The sequence below is a fragment of the Loxodonta africana genome, chromosome 4 (assembly GCF_030014295.1).
Source record: "Loxodonta africana isolate mLoxAfr1 chromosome 4, mLoxAfr1.hap2, whole genome shotgun sequence".
NCBI lineage: Eukaryota > Metazoa > Chordata > Mammalia > Proboscidea > Elephantidae > Loxodonta > Loxodonta africana.
Genome location: NC_087345.1, coordinates 139,342,102 through 139,369,400, shown reverse-complemented (window position 1 = coordinate 139,369,400; position 27,299 = coordinate 139,342,102). Strand labels below are relative to the sequence as shown.

Below are 27,299 nucleotides of genomic sequence, written 5' to 3'. Positions count from 1 at the left end.
CCAAAATAGCTAAAATTGTCTTACAGAAATTATACAATAATTAACATGCCAATTTATTTATAGTATATACTCCAATATCCTTAATTTTGCCTTCCTTATGAGTAAGAAACAGCATTGATACCTAATATTATTATGAATCTAGAACTCCACTTAATTCTTACTATCATTGCTAAAACTTATAAATGAACAAATCTTCACAGATAGAATTCATCTAGAAACCATTCACAAAAGCCCTGCTAAAACCATAGCTATTCAATTTGTCTCTAGTAGATGGAATTTTGATATATATCAACTGCTAAAAATAAGGTTCCTTCCTTTAAATATTTAAACAGAACACATACTCTACAATAACCAATATAAATGGCATCTAAAAAACTCTAAACACATCAAAAAATTAATGAAACAATTCTGCCATCCCCCTAATACATATGTACAATGTTTGGCTAACAGGTCATTTAAGTAGAGTTGTTTTATGAAGTGAAAGTATAAAAGGCATCAGAAGCTCACTGATAAATTACAATTGCTAAAAAGAGCAAAAGAACTTAGAATTGTATCTGGGTGGTACAAATGGGAGGAGCCACGCTGGTGTAGTAGTTAGAACACTCGGCTGCTAACAGAATGGTCAGCGGTTCAAACCCAGCAGCCAATCCGTGGGATAAGGGTGTGGCAGTCTGCTTCCATAAGGATTTACAGCCTTGGAAACCCTATGCGGCAGTTCTACTCTATCCTATAGAGTCGCTATCAGTTGGAATTGAGTTGACAATGGCAGTGGGATTTTTTTTTTTTTTTTTGGTGCAAATGGTTAATGTGCTCAGCTGCTAATCAAAAGGCTGGAGGTTCGAGTCTGCCCAGAGACACCTGGGAAGAAAGAACTGGTGGTCTAATTTCAAAAAATCAACCACTGAAAACCCTTTGGCATACAGTTCTACTGTGACACACACAGAGTTGCCATGAATCAAAACTGAGTCGACGGCAACTGGTTTTTATTTTGTGGTGGAAAGAACAAGGATTCAGATATACCATGTGATCTTAAACAAGTTATTAAACCTGAGTTAGTTTCCTCAAATATAAAAATATAAGAAAATATCTGCCTTATACTGAGTAAAAGGATTACAAATAGTATGCCATGGACAGAACGCTGTACTTGTCATAAAAAAATGCCAAAACAAAAAAACCAAACCCATTGCCAACAAGTCGATTCCAACTCATAGCAGCCCTATAGGACAGAGTAGCACTGCCCCATATGGTTTCCAAGGAGCATCTGGTGGATTTGAACTGCCCACCTTTTCGTTAGTTGCCATATCTCTTAACCACTACATCACCAGAGTTTCCTCTTAGTAGGTAGGTAACTGTTAATAGTAATCATTAATACCTTTCCAAATTAACTGGAAAGGAACAGTTCTGCAAACACTAAAGATAAGGCCTGAAGAAAGAAATACAGTATTTAGGCTTTTTGTTGTTGAAAAGTCCATTTTGATGACATCCAAGAAACAATAATGCAGGACCTTCTTTCCAATGGAATTTGATTTGAATTTGGGCTATTTTCTCAAACGACACACAAAACATGCATCGCCATACTAGTGTGCAAATGCAGTATGAATGCCAGAGATTACAAGGGAAAAACAAACTGTTGAAGAATCAGCACATTTCTCCAAATTCATTACTGCTTAACTGAGAATTCTGGAAATGAGTGGATAAATGACATGAAGTATGAAAACTTAGCTGGGTTGAATTTAGCTATGCACAAAGAGTAATCAAAACAAACAGTAACTGATTTAGTACCAACTCTTATAATAGACACTAAGGCAGAGAAAGCATATGAAATACTATAGTTCAATACCTCAACTTTTAAAGATCTTTCCTTGCTCATCTATCCATCTCATCCTTGGAAGCTCTTTCTACTCATCCAATCTTCATATTCATTCAAACTTGTCAAAATAAATGGCCTATGCTTATTGTCTCTACTTTCTGACTTTCTTCAGCCACTCCTTAATCCCACTGCAAGTTTTCATTCTTCTGAAACTATAACATTACCAAACACCTAGAGCAAATATAACATAAATGTTAATCTCTGTTAATTTTGCGTGTATACATAAGTTTGTGATAGCAGTCTCTTTATACTTTTGTATCTCTTTTGCAAAAAAAGAATGTTTTATTATTAATAGAGGATACATTTTAAAAATATACATTAAAATGTTACAAAAGTACCACTGTACACAATACTTTAAAAGAACAAACTGTATAGTATGTGAATTATATCTCAATAAAGCTGTTATTTAAAAAAAAAAAAAAACCACACACACACAACTCAACCCAAGATCTAGACACAGGACTTTCCAATAGAACTTTATACAATGATGGAAATGTTGTATATCTGCACTGTCCAATATGGTAGCCACATGTGGCTACTGAACACTTGAAATGCGGCCACTGAACACTTGAAATGTGGCTAGTATAACTGAGGGACTGAATTTTTTATATTCTATTTTGCTTTAAGTGATTTAAATAACTGCATGGATATTGAATAGTACAGAATTCTAGGCCATTACCAGTGGTTTACAACTACTTATGTGTGCATTCCCTTATTCAACCCTCCCCTTTCATTTAGGTAATCCTAAATTTTATTAACAACTTCTTAAGAGCCAGATGTAATAAACAATTTCAACAGCCTTACTAATCTCTCTACTTCCTTTCTACTCCTCAAATCTATTCTCCACAATTACTACTATGCAAACTGTATTTATCTGTTATATTCCTTTCTTGAAATTTCATTCCCTTGGTACGCGATACCACCACTCTCCTAGTTTTTTATTTAGTTTAACCCCTGGGTTCTTGCTCTTCTTCCTTGCCCACCAATTAATTATTTCTATTTTGTCCTTGGATCATTATATTTTCTGTCTTTCCTCCACCACTCCCCTGGATGATCTCATCTACTTCCATTATTTCAACTACAACTAATATCGATATTTGGGGATCGGCAGCTTTTATTTCTACCTCAGATCTATTCTTTGAGCTTCAGTAATATATCCAATTGTCTATCCAATTTCTTCCTGCAGATTTCACAAGCACCTCATATGCAACACGTCAAATTGAATACATCTCTATACCCCTCCCTCAAAAAAACCTACTTTCTTCTCTCCCTCTGTTGACAGCACCACCATCCATCCCCACCTCCCTATCCATGTTTCATTTTTCCTACAAACGCCAATTAATCACTAAACCCTGCATATTTTATCTCCTAAGTATATTTTAAGATTCCATCTCCACAATTACCACCCTAGTTCACACCCTAAAAAAAAGCTCTTACCCACACAATTTCAACAGTCTTATTAATCCCTGGAGTCCCCTTCTGTTAGTTTATTTTTAGTAGGTTCCAACTGGAGGCAACCTTATGTACAACAGACAAAAACACTGCCTGGTCTTGTGCCACCTTCATCATCACTTTTATGCTCCAACCCACTGTTGCGGCCACTGCGTATTTTGAGTGCCTTCCAACCTAGAGGGCTCATCTTGCAACAATATTCTGTTGGGATCCACTGGGTTTTCATTGGCCAGTTTTCAAAAGGAGATCCCTAGGTCCTTCTTCCTAGTCTGTTTTAGTCTGGAAGCTCCACTGAAACCTGTTCACCAAGGGTGACCCTACTGGTATTTGAAATACCAGTGGCATCGCTTCCAGCATCATAGCAACCTGCAAGCCACCACAATTACTACTATGCAAATATAACCAATTAATCTACCTGCCTAAAGCTTTTCAATTAATCTTCACTGCCTAAAGCCTGAGTGCAGCGGGGAAGGCTGGAGAGTTCAGAGAGCATGTTAAAATGATGTCTACTGCATTTCCCAAATTTACCTTCATCTGCAAAGACCTACTAACCTGAATAAACATATATCCACATAGAGATGGATATATCAGGATATTTAACTCAAAACTACTGGGCAAGCTTATCTCCTTGTGGTTATCCCAAGCAATCTGTTTACCTATATCTATTAATAAAGAGAATATGCCTATCAATAATTATTTGATTAGTTTTCTCTCCTATCGTTTGGTTTATACATTAGACTGTGGTTGATCAACACACAAGGATAAACTAACCAAAAAAAAAAGATCATCTCTGAGAAGCTAAACCTCAGCTCACAAAAGGCATCTACAAAAATAATAGTGTGGTTTTTCTTAACCTGAATATGATTACACCAAGCAGATTTCAAAACACTAAACCAATCTTAAATTCCTGGGGAAACTGTATTTGCTTGTGATGACTAAAAGTTTTTCTTAAAGTTCTTTTCTTAAAAATCATTAAGCACATTCATTTAGCATAGTACATTTAATAACATGGGAATTTTGTAAATACCAAGGCGCAACTCACAACACTAAAAATAAATATTTTATGTAACCTCATCTGAAAATCTAAATTAACACAAATTAAGATGGAGCTATTATATGATCAGTTAAGCAAAGTCAACCACAAAACCAAGCAAATTACTGACAGTTTTCCTCTCTGGAGTTATCAATAACCAATCTTTTTAAAAACCACATACAAAATTAAGCCTGTCACATCTCAAAGGCACAATCCTCTTCCAAATAAAAACACTCCTAAGAAAAGCTTCTAGCAATTTCTCCTCAGTCTGAAAAGTTGCCCTCCTTTTCAGATATGATGAAATTCTTAAATTAAGAAGGCAGAAAGCTCCTAAAACCCAGCTTTAACAAAGAAATTTAAAATATTCAATCAACTTGTACCAACAAGCTGACAATTTATGGCATTCAAGAAGGCTTTTTCAAAGTACCTATTGTTACAATATTCTATTAAACCACAGATGAATCTACCAATACAAGATTAGAGAATCTGCTGTTCACATGTGAAAATGCAAGGACCTACAACCATTTAACTTAGTAACAGAAAACAAAAAAAAAATTGACATTTATTAAAGTATACTGAGCACCGATTTAAGTCCTCAAGGATTCAAAAAATAGTAAAGTCCACAAACTATGTAAATGATTTCAATTCAATTTGATAAACTCTTTAAGAGTTATGTATGGAATCCACCAAAAGGGAAAAATACTTTCCAGGTACATGCAAAGGAGATGAGATAAAGATTTAGGCAAGTTATGGAAAAAAACAGTTCAGAAAGGCTGGCATTTGGCAAAGTGACAGGCCATGGAGTTAGATAGTTAGGCAGAAGCCAGTTAAAGTTAAGGAATCTGAAATCACCAATGATACCACATTCAAGTTCAAAGTTCAATATTCCTCCTGTGAGAGCGGTAACAACAGTATGAGTTTTACAACATGATTTTTCAAACATAGATGTAAACAAAAAACTTTGTAATAGATGCCCTCAAAAGAAATGCCTAAAGAAGATGCTGTATCATAGTTAATAGCTAATATTTGTGTCGGTTCCTCTCCTAAGTTTTTTATATATATTAATTCATTTAATTATCACAAGTAGGTATTCTTATTACGCCTATTTTACAGATAGGAAACTGTAGCACTCAAATTGCCCAAGATTACACAATTATGTAGCCAAGCTAGGATATGAATCCAAGCAGTCTAGTTCTTAACTACTATGCCCTCTTTAAATCTAAATTCAGGTCATGCTAAGTTTCACCTACTCCTGCAGATCGGATTGGTTATATGTTTAATTAAATGACGAGCACAGCAAAGACCTATTAATTGTAATTATTATGAATTTTCTCATGGTATACTAACATTTTCAGAAGTTATATTGAGCATAACCATTCTTGCTTTTACAGCTTTATCTAAAAGTTAAAAATCTATCCAAAAACCCAAACAATGAGTTTAGGATGATTTTGAAAATAAGAACCTCTTTTTAGTTGAACGTTTCCATAGGGATTAACTAGGATGACTATCAAATGACCAGGACCCTGCACTAGAATTTGAGTGTCAAAAAACGAACTCAGTCACAAGGCAGTAAAAGATTCCCAATTTGTTTTGCTCAAAACAACTCTTTACAAGTTCTTGCACTAGCAACAACCATGGTACAAAAGGTCAGGAAAAAGGTAAGTAAGAGAAAATGAAAACATTACTAAAACCCCTGAGACTAGGTAAAAAACAAAATAAAACAAAAACCCGTTGCCGTCTAGTCAATTTCGACTCACAGGGACCTTATAGGATGGAGTAGAACTGCCCCACAGAGTTTCCAAGGAGCACCTGGTGGATTCGAACTGCCAACTTTTTGGTTAGCAGCTGTAGTACTTAACCACTACGTCACCAGGGTGAGACTAAGTAGGACTATACAATTAAAAAAAAAATCAACTTAAACATAATTCTCAATTCCTGTACTATAACAACTTCTTATGGCAATAAATATACATGCATTTTAAATCAAATCTTACCTAACTAAAATCATCCTGCCTCTAATTCTATTCTGCCCTATTCAGGAGGAACAAGAAATTATTTCAAACAAGTTACAAAACAAGCAATGTAAACCTAGGCAAAGTCCAGCAGTAACAGTTCTGCCCAAAAGCAAAAGAGAATTAAAACTAAGTCGCATCATGATTTGCCTAATAAAACCAGGTAAAGAAATTTGCCGTCTTACTAAAAACAACTCCGTTATCACTTAAGATTTGTGGTATCAAAGTATTACCTAGATATTATTTATTAAGAACTGATGCTTATTTGAATAGACAGCTATGCAAACTATGATTCTAAAAATAAACTTGATAGAAAGGAGTTTGATTTGTACTCCACACTCACCCATCCCTCATTTCAAAAAGCCTATTTATTTCTTCACTTGAAGTGATAAAATCAATAACCAAAACAGAAGCCTGAAATTCGTCACTGTTACAGGGCTGGATTTCTCCAGGAATCTGACCTTCTCTAAACCAGAATAGTACTGCTTCATTTGAAATGTACTAATTAGCCATCTGCTGGACTTCAGATACTTGAACATGTCCCAAACTATTAGATCCTAACCAGTTTAAGTTTTGTACTTTACAAACCTAAGCAAGTCATTTATTTGGTCTATGAGTTTCAAGCTCCTCATTGATCAAATAAGTAGCTACTAAGATTTCTAGCTTTATATACTAAGATTATTAACTGAACACAATATTTTGTCCAATTTTGCTAGAGAAAAATATGTATCCAAGTATACCTTTAGCGAAAAAGGCTTTCCTTTCTTCCCAATGCTTCAGTAATCCCTTAGTTTGTCCTTCAATTTGCATCTAAACACAAACTCTCAAAAGACCTCATCAGGCATGTATTGTAAATATCATGGTCAAAAAAAAAAAAAAGAAACTGACCCAACTACTGTTATAAAGGATCCTTGGACTAGGATAACCACATTTTAAAAACCAAAATGAAAAACTGTTGAAGCAGGGTCAAATGACACATGCAAGTTGCTTCATTAAATCAGGGTACCACACAATGAGCTAGGACTCGCTCTGCACTGCAGCCAAATCCTGAATTGTAGTTTAAAAATACTATACGAGGTCATAATTTCCTTAGTTTGATCGAGCCCATGCCTAGACAGAGAACTAAAAATCCAAAAAGTCATGTGTTCTAAGAAAAAATGAGAACTTAGTCAAAGCTTATTGTGACATTAGACAGAATTGAGTTTTTTCCACCGTATCATTAGTTCCAAGATGATAAACTATCAAATTCCAGATGACAAAGGAATACATACAAATTACATTCTGAGAAGTCTTATAAGTGAAACAATTGAAACTAACAAAATTAATCCATAAAGTGCTCAACATTTACTTAGGTCTAGTTTTAAGCAACTAAGGTAACTAATTAAGGAAAAAAATATCAAAAACCGCCAACTCAAATAAGAAATTATAACAGAAGAATAAAATTCCAGGGTCAGTAGCAATAACCCTTGGTACAAAAAATACACAGAATAAGAGGCTCTTATAAACTAAATTTCTGCCTGTAAACCAAAAGAAATTAGACCTAAGTTTTGATGTGACTGACCATTAGGTTTTGGACCATTAGAAATAAAGTTAAACAAGTTATTTTTTAAAAAAGGTCTGCCAACTCTAAACCACTATAAAATTAATGAGTAGCTTTAATTTCACAATATTTTAGAAGTTTTATAGTGACTAACTCTAACCCTTAAGAATTTATTATGTTCCTAAATAACTTGTCAGTTTTAAAGTTTATTTCCACATGCTGTGTTCATTTCCTTTCACATTAGATATGGCCTTGGTCATCTGCAAGCTGACATACAAAGGCTTATGTGTTAACATATTAGTTCATGGATAAAATAAGTCCCCAGATCATTCAGTTACTTTCACATCCTATTTCAGGTTGGTCCATTTTCTTGGCAAGAAGAATAGCATTTTTCATGTAGAGTGGTAGCTGACTTTCTCATTCAGTACAAATCTCCTCCCAATAGCCTATGCTCACTTCCTGGTGAGGGCAACATTCAATCAAGCTGCTACTACTGGTCAAGCAAGTATCCAAATTCAGTTGTTTAAACCTAGAATATACTTTGTCAACCAGAATGACACAACATTATTTACACCATGAAAACCTCCCTGAGAGGTTAAAAAAGGAAGCCTTGTGACTCCTTTCGACTCTTGGGAAAGCTGAGCTTAAACATCTTTTACAACAAGATTAAGACAATGACATGCAACTCTCAAAGCACTTACACAATTTTACATGGGCACTTTTCCTATTCACTGCACTGTGAATGTGCAGAAGACATGTTCGTTTGAATAAGCAGTGTCATATCACTGCGAACTACCGTAAGTCTTAAGTATCATTAGGTGGAACAATAAGGCTGATTGTGCTTTACTAGTACCCATTTATATTAAACGCCTGTGCAACAACCAAGATATACCCAAAGGAAGGTAATTCATGATCAAGGTTCTATGTATCTTATTTCTAAAGAACAGCCTAACCTCAGAGATGGAACACCCATCTAACACACCAGCAGCACATCACTGCAGAGCCTCCAAGGAGACTGAAATGCAAAAAGCAAGAAGGCCGGGCACCATCCTAACTCAAATACTTCCCCACTAATTCCAAGTGTCCTGCCAGACACTAAAACAGTAACAAGTAGACAGTACGTCCGTCCTAAGATGACTTTCACCACCCCCTCACTAGTAGCAAATCCCTCTGGGTACCAATCACCCTTATCCTATTCAAACACCTAGTTACATGCTCCATATTCTCCTCATTTCAACCATTCATAAATTGGCTTCACTCACTCACTCACTCACTCACTCACTCACTCACTCAGGGTGAACAGCTGTAAAGGGTGAACTCGAGAAACTGGCTTAACCGAGCCAAAGTCGGGATCCAAGCCACCCCAAAATAAAGAAGTAGGCGGGGCTTTACCTGCAGTTCACACCAGGCGACTTCCACAGTGGTTTCAGTGTCCAGACCTTTGTAGACAGTCTTAAAGGAGCCTCTGCCAATTTCGATGTCAAACTTCAGAAAGCGGCCATCATTGGACATCCCCACGGCCTTGGTCTCCAGCTCTTCGATATCATCCTGCTGTTGGCTGCGCTCCTCCGGCGGTTCCCGGGCGCTGCCGCCGCCGCCGCCGCTGCCACTTCTCCCTGACGCAGGCTCCTCTTTGCTCCCCACATGGCTGGGCTGGGAGGCCGGGCGGTCTTTGCTCGTCGTGCCGGGGGCAGTAGCGGCGGCGGGGCCTGGGACGACTGGCCCCCCGGGGGCAGCCGCAGCTGGAGGCTGCTGGGCGACCTGGGAAGCAACGGCGGTGATCAAGGTCTCCTCCCGGGGGGGCTCTGGTGGAGCACTCTGCGGAACAACGGCGGAGACGCTGGGCTGGGCAACAGAGAGCGGGAGGCCAGGCAGTTCCAACGCCGTGGCATTGGAGTCGCAGATGACGCTCCGGCGGAAGAAGCGGTGCTCGGTGGTGGTGGTGGTCGCCGCCGCCCCACGGCTGTCCTTGTCCATAGTGTGGCGGCGACGCCGATATTCCTCAGTCCTGCCAGCGCCAGCGTCGGTGCCCGCAGCGCCCAGTTTCTCCCCGACGGAGGAATCAGAGCTGGAGCCATTCTTGGGGGCAGGCGCCGGCGGCGAGAGGAACAGGGAGCTCGGAGTACTGCTCTGCTTGTCTGCGGCGCCGCCAGACATGGTGGATCCACTGGAGCGGGCTCGAATTTGTGAATGAAAAGGAGGCTGAAGGGCCGACCCGGAGGAGCGGCGAAGGTCTGCAGGGCCCGGCTCCTCTGGCTCCTCCTCCCGGAGGGTTCGGACCGACCCGGACGGCTCCTCACTCAGCACTGACAAGCCGCCCCGGAGGAGAAGCGGGACTCTGGGCCCAGTTGCGGCGGCTGCTGACACCGAGGCTGCTGCGGCTCACAAGGCGGGCTCGTCGGCGGGCGATTCAGGAGTTGAGCCACGAGGGTTAGCGCCTCACGGTCCGCATCCATCCTGCGGCGAGGGGCGGCCAGGAAAGCTGTAGCAGCAGAGGCGCCGCAGTCATGAGGGGCAGGGCAAAGAGCCGGCACCGAGTCGAAGCGGATGCGGCAGATGCGGCGACGGCTCCAGCTCCCACCGCCGCCGCCGCTTCCGAGCTGGGCGGGCTAGGCCCTGAGGGCGGCGGCAGAGCGACGAAGGGACGAGCACAACCTCCCCGGCGGTGGCAGCTCCAGGGCAAAAGAGAGTGGGAGGGGCGGGGGAAGGCCGGGATCCGAGCTCTCCGGGTCAGTCAGTCGCCTCCTCCTACACGCGCCCCCAACGAGGGGGACCAGTCTCACAGGACGCCCATCGTCTCCAGAAGGGAAGGGCCAAAGCCTCGAAGCCTCGGTGCCTGAGGAGCGGCCCCCCCTTCCCCGAGGCCTCCCCGCCCGCCCCGGGCCTGGCAAACCCTCGTCTCCTCCCGGGCCGGTGCCGGGGGCTGACGGAGGGAGGGAACAGTGGGGAGGGGAGGGCCGCTCACCACGGGGCCCGAGCTCCGCTGCTTCTCTGGGCCGAGAGTAGAGGAGACCGAGAGGACTGAGTGAAAGGGGATAAGGAGAGAAAAGAGTAGTCACCCCCACCAGGCGCCTTCTGTCACGGAAGATGGGGGTGCGGAGTGGCCAAGTGTGAAGAGCCGCGTCCGCCGGAGAAAGTCTCCGCGCTAAATGGCGCCGGGAGTCTGAAGCCTCCACACAGCCCGCTTGAACCCCGCCCCCCGCCGCCCGGGGCAACCCCACCCCCACCTCACTGTCCGGGCCCTCGCGCAGGCGTGCTAGTGCTGAGGCTCCCTGGTACTTGTAGTTTACGAATTCGAGCCCTGAAAGGCACTGAGGAGGAAGGAGCCTACGACTTCCGTGATGCCCTGCGGCTATTTTAGGCTGATGCCTCATGGGAGTTGTAGTTTTCTTTGGAAACCGCCCCTTCTGGAAGGCTGATGGGAGCGTCATCGTGGGTCGCTAAATCCCCTCCTGAAGTCTGCGTTAGCTAGGAAGATCATTATTTAGGCATTAATTGTGGAAGAAGGGAAGGAAGAAAAAAAAAAAGAGGGAGGAAGAAGGGGAAAAGCGATTCCCATCATGCTCTGCTGAGGCGAGAGATCTCTTAGGGTTACCATGCAATGAAAAATGATCTGTTGTTCTTTAATGGAGAGCCGCAATAGTGTTGAGTGACTGTGGAGGTGGAGGGGAATGGCAAAGCAGGATAAGCAGAGCCTGAGCCTAGAAAGTCAGAGGAGCCAAAGACTCCTTCTGTAAGGTATAAGAAACTTTGTGAGGATTGCGCATGCGATTAATATTGATTAAATGGGTTGGAGAAGGAAACAGGGAAAATCATCTTCTATCTTCTGCCTTCCATGACAATTAAGGCCACATTCTCAGCTCCAGTCCCTAGACAGATATTCTGGCTCTCATAGATGGGCTGCCCTACTGAAATCCAGAATCGTGGTGAATTCTATCTTTGCTTGGCCAGAAAAAATGAACATGCAAAGGGGACTGAAAAAAGCTCTGCACATCTCTGCGCCTTGTACCACAAACTCGAGAGAGCTTAGTTGACTTCTACCTACTTCGTTCGTTGAAGCTTATTTTCCATTTCGCTTGGTGCCTTAGTAAAACAACGTCACGTCTTTCTCTATAGGAGGCTGAATGTATACATGCAGTTTATGCCGAGGCTCTAGACACAGGAAATCTGGATCTGTACAATTCGTAGTAATGGAACACTTTTCTTAAAAGCATCCTTATGCTCCCTGGACCCCATTGCTCCTCGCAACTGTTAAGAGTGTACAGGTGATGAGCACCAGGGGGCACCAGACAGAATAGGAAGCCAGACCTAGGAGTCAGATGGCAGTTAAAAGTCTTAGCCCAACCGGTAAGGGCGGGAAGCACTTAAACGTACGCAACCGCATCAGAGCGTCGACACGCCGCTGCCTCTCGTCAGCGCCCGCTATGGAACGAACTCAGAAGCGCACATCCTAAGCCAAGGACCATACTAAGAGTGAGTAGTTTGGATGCATCTTGACAGAACATTCATTAACACTACGTTACTAGGCAATGCCCACAATTTCTCTTGGGTGTTGGTATACAGTTCATATTTATCTGATACGTAAAATACTTATGCTGATTTATTTTTCCATTTTTTTGTTTATCAAAAGCTACACTTTAGCTTTATAAGAAAGTTTGTTTTAAAACCAGTGGCTGTTAGGTTTCTCGCAGGTTATAGGTTATAAACATTTAAAATACAGCTTCAGTTGTTGTGTGCCATCGGGTGGATCCGGAGTCATAGCGCCCCTATAGGACAGAGTAGAACTGTCCATAAAGTTTTTTAATCCTCACAAGAGCAGATCGCTAGGTTTTTTCTCCCCGGGAGCCAGTGGTGGGTTCCAATCGCCAACCTTTGGATTAGCAGCCAAGTGCTTAACCATTTCGTCACCAGGGCATCATAGGGGCAACTGGAGTGCTAGAATATTACAGTTTCATTGTTTTAAAAAATACATCTTTTGCTCATTTGCCACGAATGAATCTTATTATGATAATAGTAAATCTCATTCTAGTAAATGTAATTAGTGTTTTATTTCCAACCGTAAACTTAAGGTAAACAAGGAAAAAAATCGCATTTATTTAGAGCTTCCCATCGGTTGGTTCCAGATGGAACCCCTACTGAGAATTTGAATTTCTAACAAGTTCCCTGCTGAGTATTTGCATTTCCATCCCAGATATACTGAATAAGAATCTACATTTTAATAAGCTCCCCAGGTGATTCTTATGTATAACTTCCTGCTTTTATTGTACTTCTTGAGGCTGCTTCTTAAAAAAAAAAAAAATTGAAGCTTGCTTAATTGTTGCTTTACTAGGGAAAAAATTTGCTTTTAAACATAAGATAAACAATTATAAATTGATAAGTTAAAAACATAAAGATTAGTAAATCACAATGGTCACTTTTTGGCTCCATACAAAATGAGGATATCCTGTGTGAATGTTCATTGCCTTTTTTTGTTGACTGAGCCCTGAAACTTTGGCCACACTGCCCTGGACGCAGATCACTTGACGATCACCGTGCCCTATCAACATATCTTTTCAACCAGGAATAGAAATTTGTTGTAAAGAATTTAATTAACCATTGACTGAAAACCACACTTGCCCACATGCCAGCTTGTCCTATTTGTGTAATGCTAGCTTTACAATGAAAAACAGGTAGAACTTTAAGTTGAGTACAACCATATTTTACACAGTGGTTACGTATGAGGGTTATACTGTCTAGCTTGGATATTTAACTACAGACCCTTATTTGCTCAGTTCTCTTTTTAATGCTTACCAACCTCCAATTAAAATGAGATTTTCAGTCATTGATTACTATAATCCCTAACAATACTTTTTCTTTCTCTCCCATTTCAATTCTCAGCTAAAGAATTGACCCCTCTGTAATCTATACAAGCAGCCCTGGTGGCGCAGTGCCCACCAGCTGCTCTACAATGATGTGGCAATCTGCTTCTGTGAAGATTACACACAGCCTTGGAAACCCAAGGGGCAGTTCTGCTCTGTCCTGTAGGGTTGCAATGAGTTGGAATCAACATGACAGTGGGTTATAATCTATATAAAATACAGGCTGTAAATAGCAATAGCAGAAAGAACCAGGATACATGGATGCACTAAGCTCAGAGGTTTAACTTCCTGAAATTTGGATACGTAAGAAAAATACAAGTATTTTTATTCTCTCTCATGATGTTCTTTATTCTCTCTAGCCTGTGTTCATTTTCTCACATTGATTCATGTTTCTATTTCCCATTTTATGTTTGCATGGTCCTTGCTATTGGTAACTGTCTGGCATTAAAACAAGGCTTTGATTTAGATAGTGGCCGAAATATCCCAAACACATAAAATATACTTTATTTTGTATAAAATACCATCTCAAGAATATTTTTCTTTTCTTTTCTTTGGTCCCACTTTTCCTCATTTCCCATGCTCTTTTGTCTTGCCTATGGTTAATTTCTGTTTTACCTCCCTGTTGTCTAGAACTCAAGAAAGAAGGTAGAGTCAGGCAGTTAACCACTGAAGAATAGATTTATTTTTACCTTTTTATTTCTAAAAGAAATAAAGTGGGTAGAGCTTGCCCTGTATCAAAGTACATTATAAAACCATATAATTAAACCTGTATGGTATTGAAAAATACCTGTATGGTATTGAGATAAGCAGTGGAACAGAAGAGAAAATACAGAAACAGTTTCATATATGTATGGAAATTTAGTATGTGAGGAAGATGGTATTTCAAGTCAGTTGGGAAAGGTTAATAAATAGCGTTTGGACAATTAGTTCCTTATTTGAAAACAAATAAGGTTAATGCCTACCTCACACCTTTAATTTCCACATGGATTAAAGAGCTAAACATTTAAAAATTTTAAAAGCATAGGAGAACTTAGAATAGGAAAGGACTTCCAAGAACAACCCAAGAAATAGTCATAAAAATATTTGACTATATCTAGACAACTCTGTTCAACAAAACACAAGTGACAAGCTGACAGGAAAAATTTTGAACCTATGTCCAAATATATGAACAACAATTTGAGTCGCTAAGAAAAAAACAAACAACCCTATAGAAAATGGGCAGAGTGTGTGAAAAGACAAGTCAGGGGAAGAAAGGCAAATAACAAGTATAAGCATGAAAAATGCTGCAACTCAACAACTAGGGAAATGCAAACTAAGATACATATATTTTTTTCCTCATAAAATTGGCAAAATGTTTAAGGATTTATAATATCAAGTGTTGGCAAGGGTGTAGGGAAACTCATGTATAGTTAATGATTGTGTAAATTGTTGTTATTGTTATTAGTTACCATCAAGTCTATTTCAACTCATGGCAATCCCACGTGTACAGAGTAGAACTGCTCCCTAGGATTTCCAAGGCTATGACCTTTCAGAAGCAGATTACTAGGCCTCTCTTCCAAGGCGCCTCTGGGTAGATTCCAACCGCCAACCTTTCAGCTAGTAGTTGAGCACTTAACCGCTTGTGCCACCCAGGGACTCCTAGTACAACCTTTTTCGAAGGCAATATGTTAGTAGTTGTTAAAATGTACAATGTGCGTAGCCTTTGACCCACAATTTCCCTTCTAGCTACCTACCTTAGAAAATTACTTGCACATGTACACTAAGCTATAAGAATACCCAGTACAGCTTTGTTTGTAACAAAAAATTGAAACAACTTGCATGTCTATTAATAAGAAAATATTTAAATTATGATATATTCACTTTTGGGGACACCATGCAGCAGTAGAAAAGGAGGTAAATCTGTATGTAGTGACATAAAAATATTTAATTAAGTGAAAAACTCAAGTTGTAGAATAATACGTACTAGATAATGTCTTGTACATTTAAATAAAACAACACCATATTTCTGTGTGTATTTCAAAGCACAGAGAAAAAATTTGGGCAGTACATAACAAAATGATAAAAGAGGGTTACTTCTGGGGAGCACTCATATCAGTATTGTGTGAATTTCTGAATACATTCACTTATTGTAAACAATTTAAAATATGTAAAATATGGAAGAAAATAAAAATTACCAGCAACCCTACTGACCAGAAGTATCAACCTTTAACATTTAGATGCATTTCTTTCTAGACTGATGAAAACTTTTATAATTATGTTGTAAGCATTTCCAATGTTATTAAATATTCTTTGGAAACATTTTAATGACTGCTTAGAATTCCATATAACATTACCAAATGTCATCTAGGAAGAACATCACGAGAAATATTTTTAAATGGGGATCCATGTCATATTCCTGACTTTAACAGGCTCTTACAAGAAGGAATTTATCAGAATCACTTAGGAAGCTTTTATAAAATATACTGTTACCCCACCCACCCACCCAACCTAGATGTAGTTTTAGAAATGTTCCTCAGGTGATTTTAATATGCCCCTTTATCATTCCTCCATGATGGTAGAGAATCACTCCTGAATTGTTACACCTTAAATTTGATGTTCACTATGGACCTGAGATAAATATACCTTATCATGTAAAAGAAGTCATTTTCCATTCAATCTTTAATAATTTATGGGTGAAAATGAGATTACTAGTTCAGTTGAGTAAACCCTGAGCAGTGGTTGTTTTCATCTGTTTCAGTGATTCAAAGGAATAGGAATTACTAGGGAGAAAATTTAAAGAATTCTGAACATACGGCTCATCTTCTGAATACCTTCTTACCAATAAATATGAAGATGAAATTTCCAACTCCTTATGATGTCTCTTAAGAGTTTGCTTACATCACTTAGTCCTTTATGATTAAGGTACATTCAGTATGCTACTTCAGTATTTGTAATTTAGTATTAAGTGACGTTTTACTGAATCTTCAGATGATGATTTTACTAAACATGTTGCTCAGAGCTGTATATCATGCTATAGATTACTGATTCTTAAGCCTTTTATGGGGCGGAGGGGGACTATAATTCAAGTCAAGTTCACCCTGCAACTAGAAAAAGTATTTAGCAAATTCAGTAATAATATCAATAATATTGTCTTTAATATTATCTTATTATATTAATGATATTATTATCATCAATAACATTAACATTATAATATTAATGTCTGTATGTGTTTGGACCAATTTAAGGTACTATGTGAATTTAGGAGCCCTGGTGCCACGGTAGTTAGAGCAATCAATTGCTAACTGAAAGGTTGGCGATTTGAAACCACCAGCTGCTCCCCGGGAGAAAGATGTGGCAGTCTGCTTCTGTAGAGATTTACAGCCTTGGAAACCCTATGTGGTCGCTATGAGCTGGAATCCACTGGATAACAGTGGGTTTGGCATCGTTTATTGTAAATTTATTCTCTTAGACTGGCTGGGAATTAAGGAAAGAGCTCAAGTTCTACAGTAGGTAATATTCTAAAGTAGATACAAGTATATATTCCTTTAAGACAGTAATAAGAGTTAAATAGTAAGCTAATTTTTTTCCAACTTAACCACAAAGTTCATAAAATTATACACAATACAAGGAAACAATAGGGGAAGAAGATGAAGAAAAGGGAACCTTAGCCATGTAGGTCAGTAATTGTTGAGACTTTGGCAAGTTTGCCTTCACATATCTGGACCTTAGCTGAATTGAATTAATAATAGGTTGGTATTCCATGTTCAGAGTAGCAAGTTACCTCAATCTACCCTCTTTGTGACTCACTTCCTATTAAGTTTCTTTATACTTCCTCTAGGAAAACCTTAAAATGTTATTTGTTTCTTCCTCCGCTGCTTTCCCTCCACATTTGTGTACATGTCTAAATTAGGTTCCCACAGGAGAGGAACCATGTCTAATTTCATATTTTGGATGCTATGTAACTTTAAATCTTCAATAAGGATGATAAGCAATAATAATAGTATGATGATAGTAGAGGGCCAGGTCAGGAATATGCGTGTGGTTCAAGGAATCAAAGGTAGGAATGTGGGGGTTCCTAGAGGAAGACAAGGTAATGTTGCCTCATAACTTAGCACATGTTGGGAGTAGCTTCTCAAATTAGACACTTTCAATTGCCACGCTGATTTTAGCTCTCATATCTATGCATCTCTACAGCTTTTATCGCCAAGCTTTGACAGAGGTATTAAGTTATGACAGAGTAGGATCGGGGAATCTTATCATTTGTCTCTGCTTATAACATGCCAAGACAGGTTGAAGTGTTGGATTAGCTACCAAACAGAGTCAGAACACAAGTGGTAGGCCTGTCAGAAAAATAAAGTCTTTCAGACCTTCTCTGTTGTAGTCATTAGAAGGAGGCCCAAAAGCCTGAACACTGGCCCAAAGAGAAATTTAGAGGCCCCTGTAAAGACTTAGTCCCTGTATTATTGCCAAATTAATCCCAGTTCAATTTTCTAAGTGGAAACAAAAAATGTTTTACCCCTTCAGGCTCCTGCGATACATGGCTATCACCTCAAGACGCATAACAGTCCAAAACAGATTTACTAAGATGTTCTTAAGTGTGCAGGTCCTCTCAAGAGGCATGTTCTGATATCTAGGATCCAAAAAAACCCAGTGCCGTCAAGTCAATTTCGACTCATATGAGTGAATGATGATATCTAGGATAGACAAATGTATAGCAACCAAGGTTTACTAGTAGTTATCGGGGTGGCTGGGAGGGAGGGGAAAAAAGGGGGTACTCATTGCTTTAGGGGACACTGAGCTTCTGTTAAAGATGATAGAAAAATTTGGAAACGGATATTGGTCATGGTTGAATAACACGATAAACTTAGCTAATGTCACTGATAATACACATGAAGACTATTGACAAGGCAAATGACTTGTTACATGTATAATTTACCACAATTAAAAAAAAAAAAAAAGCATCTTCCAGTCATCAAGTTGGAAACCCTGGTGGCACAGTGGTGAAGTGCTACAGCTATTAACCAAGAGGTCTGCAGTTCGAATCCGCCAGGCGCTCCTTGGAAATTCTACAGGGCAGTTCTACTCTGTCCTATACAGTCGCTATGAGTCGGAATCAATTCGACGGCAGTGGATTTTTTAGTCATCAAGTTATATAAATGAAACATATTTAATGGTTCATTGAAAAACACCTCAGTTAACCATGGGAAATTATTATTGACATGTTCTAGTCTTATTTCCACAATCAGATTTCAGCCTACTGAGAACAAGGTCTATGCCTCATATTCCACAATACCTAGGAGAGGACCCTCTTAGATATTAGCACAGTGCATGTTAACTCTATGATTTATTTAAAAAGTTAAATTTAGCTTTGTGTATCCACACACATATACATACTCACACACACAACAAACTAGTTTCTTAATGAATTCTGTTCATTGTAACAGTAAAAATTTATATTATTTTATCTCTTCAAAGGCCGTAAAATCCATGTTATCTCACTTTTCATAATATTTTATTATGAGTATCAATTATTACAGTCTTTTAAAAAGTGACTTCTATCACTGTCTCATTCCAGCAGTAATACATGCTCTTTACAGAAAATAAGGATAAGCAAAAAACACTCATATTTCCACTATAGAGAGATAAACACATTAAACATTTTGCAATATTTCCTTCCAGTATTTTTTCTGTGCTTTTATGTGTGGGTTTATGTTTTTCTTTTCTTTTATGATGCATATTTTACATATTTTTTAACCTAATATATCATATTTCTGTATCACTGTGTTTATTTACAGTGCCGTTTTAAATTACAGCCATCATATGGATGAAAAAAAAGACAGAACTTACTTAAACACTACCCCAGTTTCAGACTTTCAAGTTATTCCTAATATTTCAACATTATAAATATGATGCATTCTGAAGATCTGTCTCTATCCTCAGGTCTACAAGTGGCTATTATGTGTAGTAGGAAATAGGTACAGGGTATAAATGAAACCTGATAGCACTATCACAGAGACTTCATTCCTCTCTCCCAGGCCCAGCACATCAACAGACCTCCTTTAAGAACCGTTCTTCAATTTTTAATTTAAAGGATAGATATAAGATCTAGAGCATCATATTCCTTACCTCTGCATCCCAGCTTGACTCGCCCAATTACCTAGTTTCCCCTAACTCAACCTTGCATTCATTGTTGTCGTTGTTAAATTGATTCCAACTCATAGCAACCTTACGTACAACAGAACGAAACACTGCCAGATCCTGCACCATCCTTGCAATCATTGTTATGCTCGAGCCCATTGTTGCAGCCACTGTTAGTCCATCTCATTGTAGGCCTTCCTCTTTTTCGCTGACCCTCTACTTTACCAAGAATGATATCCTTTTCCAGGAACTGATCCCCCCATAACACGTCCAAAGTATGTGAGTCGTAGTCTCTACATCCTTGCTTCTAAGGAGCATTCTGGTTGTACTTCTTTTGGCAGCCTGTGGTATATTCAGTATTCTCCGCAATTCAAAGGCCTCAGTCCTTCTGCATTCTTCCCTATTTATCATCCAGTTTTCACATGCATATGAGGCGGTTGAAAACACCATGGCTTGGGTAAGGCACACCTTAGTCTTCAAGGTGACATCTTTGCTTTTTAACAGATTTGCCCAATGCAATGCGTCTTTTAATTTCTTGACTGCTGCTTCCATGGGCATTGATTATAGATCCAAGTAAAATGAAATCCTTGACAACTTCAATCTTTTCTCTGTTTATCATGATGCTGCTTATTGATCCAGTTGTGAGGATTTTTGTTTTCTTTATGTTGAAGTATAATCCATACTGAAGGCTGTGGTCTTTGATCATCATCAGTAAGTGCTTCAGGTCCTTTTTATTTTCAGCAGGCAAAGTTGTGTCATCTGAATATCACAGGTTGTTAGTGAGTTTTCCTTCAATTCTGATGCCATGTTCTTCTTTATATAGTCCAGCTTCTCAGATTATTTGCTCAACATACGGATTGAATAAGTGTGGTGAAAAGATACTTCCCTGATGCACACACTTGTTGACTTTAAACCATGTACTATCCCCTTGTCATGTCCGAATGACTGCCTCTTGATCTATGTACAGGTTCCTCATGAGCACAATTAAGTGTTCTGGAATTCCCAGAGCATGTTATCCATAATTTGTTATGATCCACGCAGTTGAATGCCTTCGCATAATCAACGAAACACAGGTAAACATCTTTCTGGTGAATACATCTTTCTGGTGAATCTCAGCTTTCAGCCTGCATCCATCTGACATCAGCTATGATATCCCTTGTTCCACATCCTCTTCTGAACCCAGCTTGAGTTTGTGGCAGTTCCCTGTCACTATACTGCTGCAGCTGCTTTTGAATGATCTTCAGCAAGGTTTTGCTTATGTGTGATATTAATGATATTGTTTGATAATTTCTGCATTTCGTTGGATTATCTTTCTAGGAATAGGCATAAATATGTATCTCTTTCAGTCCGTTGGCCAGGTAGCTGTCTTCCAAATTTCTTGGCATAGATGAATGAGCACTTCCAGCACTGCATCCATTTGTTGAAACGTCTCAGTTGGTATTCCTTCAATTCCTGGAGCCTTGTTTTTCGCCAGTACCTTTAGTGAAGCTTGGACCTCTTCCTTCAGTACCATCAGTTACTGATCATATGCTACCTCATGAAGTTGTTGAAAGTTGACCAGTTCTTTTTGCTATAATGACTCTGTGTATTCCTTCCATCTTCTTTTGATGCTTCCTTTGTCATTTAATATTTTCCCCATAGAATCCTTCAGTATTGCAACTCGAAGCTTGAATTTTTCCTTCAGTTCTTTGAACTAAAGAAATGCTGAGCTTGTTCTTCCCTTTTGGTTTTCTAACTCCGGGTCTTTGCACATGTAATTATAATGCTTTACTTTGTCTTCTCCAGTGGCCCTTTGAAATCTTCTGTTCCGCCAGCTCTTTTACTCCATCATTTCTTCCTTTCACTTTAGCTACTTGACAATCAAGAGCAAGCTTCGGAGTTTCTTCTGACATCCATTTTGGTCTTTTCTTTTCTTCCTGTCTTTTTAATGACCTCTTGCTTTCTTCACGTATGAAGTCCTTAATGTCATTCTATAACTCGTCTGGTCATTAATCCTTTCCAAAAATTGGTTTCTCTCTACACCAATAATACTTGGCTTCACAAAAAGACCACTTCAAAGTATATGCAATCTGATAATTCTGTTGCATTTTAATTACATGTAGAAAATATATCATTGGTCTGGATATTATTACTAGAGCATTGTCTTGAGGGGTGGAGGGAAGACTAAAATGAGCTTTTTAATGAGATTCTCACTATATCATACAACTTTGCATTAAAGACTCGTATTCTTACTGTTACGGGGGAGATATGTGGCAGTCTACTTCTGTAAAGATTCACAGCCTTTGAGACCCTATGGAACAGTTCTATTCTGTCTTATAGAGTCACTATGAGTTGGAATTAACACAACAGTAGTGGGTTTGATTTAGTTATTCTCACTGTTGGAGGTAGTAATGAGCACGGTTAGAAATAGCCCGATAAAGAAGAGAGATGACTTGCCCATTTGAGTTGTTTTTGGTCACATTAAATCCCTCCAACTAATATATATTTTTTTCCATGACCACTGAGAATAACAAGAGTTGACAATGGGGAAAAGGTGGGGAAGGAAATAAGTAGGAAACTGTGACAAACAGACATGAGAGCCAAGCTCCATTTTAAAGGTCAACAAATCCATTTAGATATTATGATACCTTGTCAGCTTCTAACACACTACATACAAACTTTTAGTATTTATATAATATTAAGTGGGGTTTGAAAAGACTTTCCCAGTTTTTTTTTTTTTTTTCAGGTGAAAACAAGGACACTAAAGACTGTCAATATTTTGTCAAATAAAGCCTGACCTGCTTGATCCTGACAGGAGTCCGATCCACAGTTAAAATACCTCGTCAACAATAGTACCTGAGTTTGCAGCTGGCCATTTATTATATGTGGCTCTTAATTTAAATGGGGCCAGCAGTCCTAATTCCTGCACTTAATTTAGGATTAAGCAGTTTTCTAGCTGGGCTTGCGTGTTTGTGTTTTTAAAAGGTGATACAATGGTATACTCAAGCTGGTTAGTTGTATTTTACTGTACTCTTAAAACTTAACGTGTGTTAAATAGTCTTTAATAGATTATTGTTTAGGATAGATACATTCTAATAGCACCTTGTATTTTCCTAGTATGTTTCACACAGACACAAAGCTCTTCAGCAGGCTTACACTTATTTTCATTCTCCCACCATATGTCCGACTGAAGAAGGGAGGAGACTGGGGTAAAACAGATGGGTCAACTGAGACACAGAAAGGGGAAAAGTTTGGCCCTAGAGTTACCTAGTCAGTGACTAAACTTGACTAGTAGGTTGTCGTATGTCCACATATAACCTCCATGTAGACTCAAGGCATCGGATCTTAGTAAATCTTAGGGTTTTGTTTTTCCTCATATTTACTGGTTGGGAAGAAACTTACCCATCTTAAAGTGTACATTACTAGGCAAATACCAAATGCTAATCGTGCTCTACTCATTCTCTTTGAGTCACATAATGAGGAAACAGGACAGAAATCTTAAAAGAGGAAATTGAATTTGCAGATAGATGGATTATCAAATGGTTTTCCTTACACTGCACCTAGGATTTTTAAAATACAGGTCGTATAAGCACAAATTCTCTAGACAAACTACCTTGACTCTGTCATTAATAGCTATTTACCTTGGGTAGGTTTCTTAACCTTCCTCAGCCTTTTCTCTTATCTATAAAATGGGGATAATAATAGTACCAAAATCAGGATTGTCAGATTAAGTGAGTAAATGGATGTAAATCATTTAGGAAATCTCTGTTAGTAAGCTCTATATAAATATTAGTTATTACTAATGTATTATTTATACAAATCTTTTTAGGAACGTAATTGTTATATAAAATAAAATAAAATAACATATCAACCCTAAAACTAAATCTTTATAATAATCCTCTTTTCCTTTTCTGATAAGAGTGCTAACCTGGTAAATCAAGAAGATACCATAAGACATAGTGGATTTTACTTTTCCTTAAGGCTTATTACAAAATCCCTTAGGATATTTTTATGGACAAGATGGAGGAATGTGAGCTGAAAGATAGCAAAAGAACATAACTGTTTACCAACTGCTCTGACAGGGATCACAACAGAGGGCCTCTGGCAGAGTGGGAGAAAACTGTAGAACAAAATTCAGATTCACAAAAAAAAAGACCAGACTTACTGGTCTGACAGAGATTGAAGGAGGCCCCAATACTATGGCCCCCAGACATGCTACTAACTCAGAACTGAAGCCACTCCCGAAGTCCACCTTTCAGCCAAAGATTCAACAGGACTATAAAAAAAAAAAAAAACCACACACGAGAAACAAGTGTCTTAGTTCAATCAAGTATACGAGATCGAATGAAAAACACCTACCCAAAAGCAAAGACGAGAAGGCAGGAAGGGGCAGGAAAACTGGATGAATGGACACTAAGAACCAAGGGCGGAAAGGGAAAGGTGAGAGTACTGACACATTGCAGGGATTGCAACTAATGTCACAAAATAGGTTTTTTAATAAAAAAACTAATTCGTACTGTAAACTTTCACCTAAAACACAAAAAAATTGAAAAAAAAGTATAACTGTTATATTGGAGGGAGGTCCTCGGGCATGTACTACAGAACTCTGTCCTTGACCTGCCTTTTCAACATTTTAATCAATGACTTCAACAAACACTGAAAGAAAGAGCAGCTGAATTTTTAGATAAAACAAGGCTTGGAGGGATCGTTGGTTAAAAGGTTTTAAAAGATCTCAACAGGATTGAATAATGAGCTAAAATGAAATTATTTTAGAGAGATAAATGTAAAAGTTCTAAACTTATATTTAAATAGTCATCTGCACAAGTAAGCTTTGGGGGCATTTCATCAACAGCGACAACTAATAAGAGAGAGCGAGAAAGCCATCATTTGCCAAAATTAACGAGCTAAGTAATCAAACGAACAAACCTGGGATAAAAGAAACTTTAGTCTTTATCAAGTATTCAGCTAAGAAAGTGATAGACTCATTACACTCTGTAAATACCTTTGAATAATGGGTCATGGATGGGCTTTAGATAATTCACAAACTCCCTGAAGAGCTGTGCAAATAAAGACTTTCGTATGTACATTCTTCTAGAAGGAGGGACCCACAATTTTCATTGGACTCCTAAAGGTGTCTAAGAGCTCCGCCCCCGCCCCTCCTCCCCCACCCCGGCCAATGAAAGGCTTAAGAATCAGTAATCTATAGTATGGTATTCTGAGCCCTGTATTTTAAAAACAAGTTGACATCCATCGATAACAGCATCTCCTCACCACAAACTCTGGAAATTCTAGTCTTACTAATATGCACCTCCTGTTCAGGTGACAAATGACTAATCCTGTCTGTTGTTGTAAAGGAATATAGGCTGTTACCACCTGTGGAATGACTGGAAAATAATAGTGTCTTGGGACGCACCAAAACTTCCTGACATGCATTTCCTTTTCTACTTCCATCTTTGCTTTTGGTTCTGTCAAGCCAACTGGAAGGACCTGGTGCTACTGGGCTGCCATTCTTGGGAGGGGACCTAGATTGGCAGGTATGGTTGAACCTTAAGGTGTCCAGGGCATAGGCTAAAACATGTGACCTGAGCCAGCCCTTTCTTCAGTTGACCTCAGTACTCCTGCAACATTTCCGATAGTAAGACATGAATCCCCATCATGATAACAAAGCTAGAAAGCAAGGTGCCTTCACAAGCTCAGCTAAGTTCAAGAGTGAGATTTGGAAGCTCTTTATCCCTTCTACCTTCGGTTCCTGTGTGGCTACTGCTCTATCATCCCCCAAAACTTTTTAAGTCAGGGATGGGAAGAGAAGTGGAAAGGTCGGGAGACTGGCACATCTCATAATGTTCCAGCAAGGAGTCCAAGAATCCTAATCCAAACCTGGCCAACGTTATGAAAATGTATTTGTTAAAGTAGAGTGATGTAAGCTATTTTATTTAACAGTTAGCTTAATTTATAAATTTAAATATTAAGTCTATAGTTTCTTTACAGTATTCGTGCCTTGGATCTCACAAATATTAGACGCAGGCTGGCCTGTCACTCTTCTTTTCTTTTCTCACTAATTCTGCTCAGCTGCTGTCCTTGGCACCCTCATAAGAAGACGGGGACCTAAAGCCTTAACTTTGCCCAATCCAGTCTTGAGTTTGTATCAGCTATATGTTCCAAAAAAAAAAAAAATTTTTTTTTTTTTTTTAAATGTTCCACATAGAGGAATCACTTGATAGACTGACACCCTAACTAGCACAGACAGCTTGGGAAAGAATATGATGTGATCAATGTATTTAGGTCTCATTTGAAAAAAGTTGTTGGGCGTGAAAAGAAAAAAAAATTCTGTCAGTGTTGGTTAAGAATAGAAAGCCTCATCTGCAGCTGCAAGAAACCTAGGCACTGTAAGTAGCTAGTGGTATGCAACAAGTATGAGAGCTGCCTTAATAATCACCTTGTGGAGGAGGTCACAGAATTTTGCATTCGTTGTCACATCACGTACCTGAGAGGTGAAATGAGTTACAGAGGCACAAATAAGTGAAGTATTTGTTGCTGTTGTTAGATGCCATCCAGTCGGTTCCGACTCATAGGGACCCTATGTACAACAGAACGAAACACTGCTCAGTCCTATACTATCCTCACAATTGTTGTTATGTTTGAGCCCATCATTGCAGCCACTGTGTCACTGAGGGTCTTCTTCTTTTTTGCTGGCCCTCTGCTTTACCAAGCATGATGTCCTTCTCCAGAGACTGGTCCTTCCTGATAACATGTCCAAAGTACGTGAGACAAAGTCTTACCATCCTTGCTTCTAAGGAGCATTCTGGCTATACTTCTTCCAGGACTCTTCCCAGTAGGACGTTAATTTTTCTGGTAACTAGCATTTATTACAAGATCACAATATTGTATACAAATGCCTTTTCATTATTCAGGTTCAAATTATACTCTTTGGGGGTTATTTAACCCTTTGTTCTCTCCAGTGTGCCTGTCTTTTAGGCTATTTATATATTTGATAAAGGGAGATTAAAGGATAAAGAAGTTGAAGAAAAAAAATTAAAGGGAGGATTGCTGGGATTAAAATTTCTTGCTGAAGTTTCTGTAAGTTCCATAGACACTTCCAAACTCCCTGAGGGACCAAATTACTGGGCTGAGGGCTGTGGGGACCATGGTCTCAGGAAACATCTAGCTCAATTGGCATAACATAGTTTATAAAGAAAATGTTCTACATTCTGCTTTGGTGTGTACACTTGTGAGCAGCCATCTAAGATACTCCACTGGTCTCACCCCTTCAGGAGCAAGGGAGAATGAAGAAAACTAAAGACACAAGGGAAAGATTAGCCCAAAGGACTAATGGACCACAATTACCGTAGCCTCTACCAGATTAAGTCCAGCACAACTGTATGGTGCCTGGCTACCACCACTGACTGCTCTGACAGGGATAACAATAGAGGGTCCCAGA

At 39.1% G+C, this 27,299-nt stretch overlaps 1 protein-coding gene and 1 long non-coding RNA gene across 8 annotated transcripts in view; one reads left to right on the top strand and one right to left on the bottom strand.

Moving 5' to 3' along the window:
• WNK1 (WNK lysine deficient protein kinase 1) overlaps positions 1 to 11,091 on the bottom strand; it is a 163,113-nt gene extending 152,022 nt beyond the window's left edge. For 2 of the 5 annotated variants that reach the window (XM_064284759.1, XM_064284760.1), the window contains exon 1: positions 9,300 to 11,090. In XM_064284759.1, the coding sequence (XP_064140829.1) occupies positions 9,300 to 10,064 (765 nt within the window). In that variant the 5' untranslated portion in view covers positions 10,065 to 11,090. Of the gene's footprint in view, positions 1 to 9,299 lie in introns of all 5 variants that reach the window. The other 3 variants (XM_064284761.1, XM_064284763.1, XM_064284758.1) reach the window with 2 other exon arrangements.
• The window catches only part of LOC104845960 (uncharacterized), a 43,945-nt gene continuing 27,676 nt past the window's right edge, over positions 11,031 to 27,299 (top strand). For all 3 annotated transcript variants that reach the window (XR_010321939.1, XR_010321938.1, XR_002785911.2), the window contains exon 1: positions 11,031 to 12,380. This is a non-coding gene — a long non-coding RNA (uncharacterized LOC104845960). The remainder of the gene's footprint in view (positions 12,381 to 27,299) is intronic.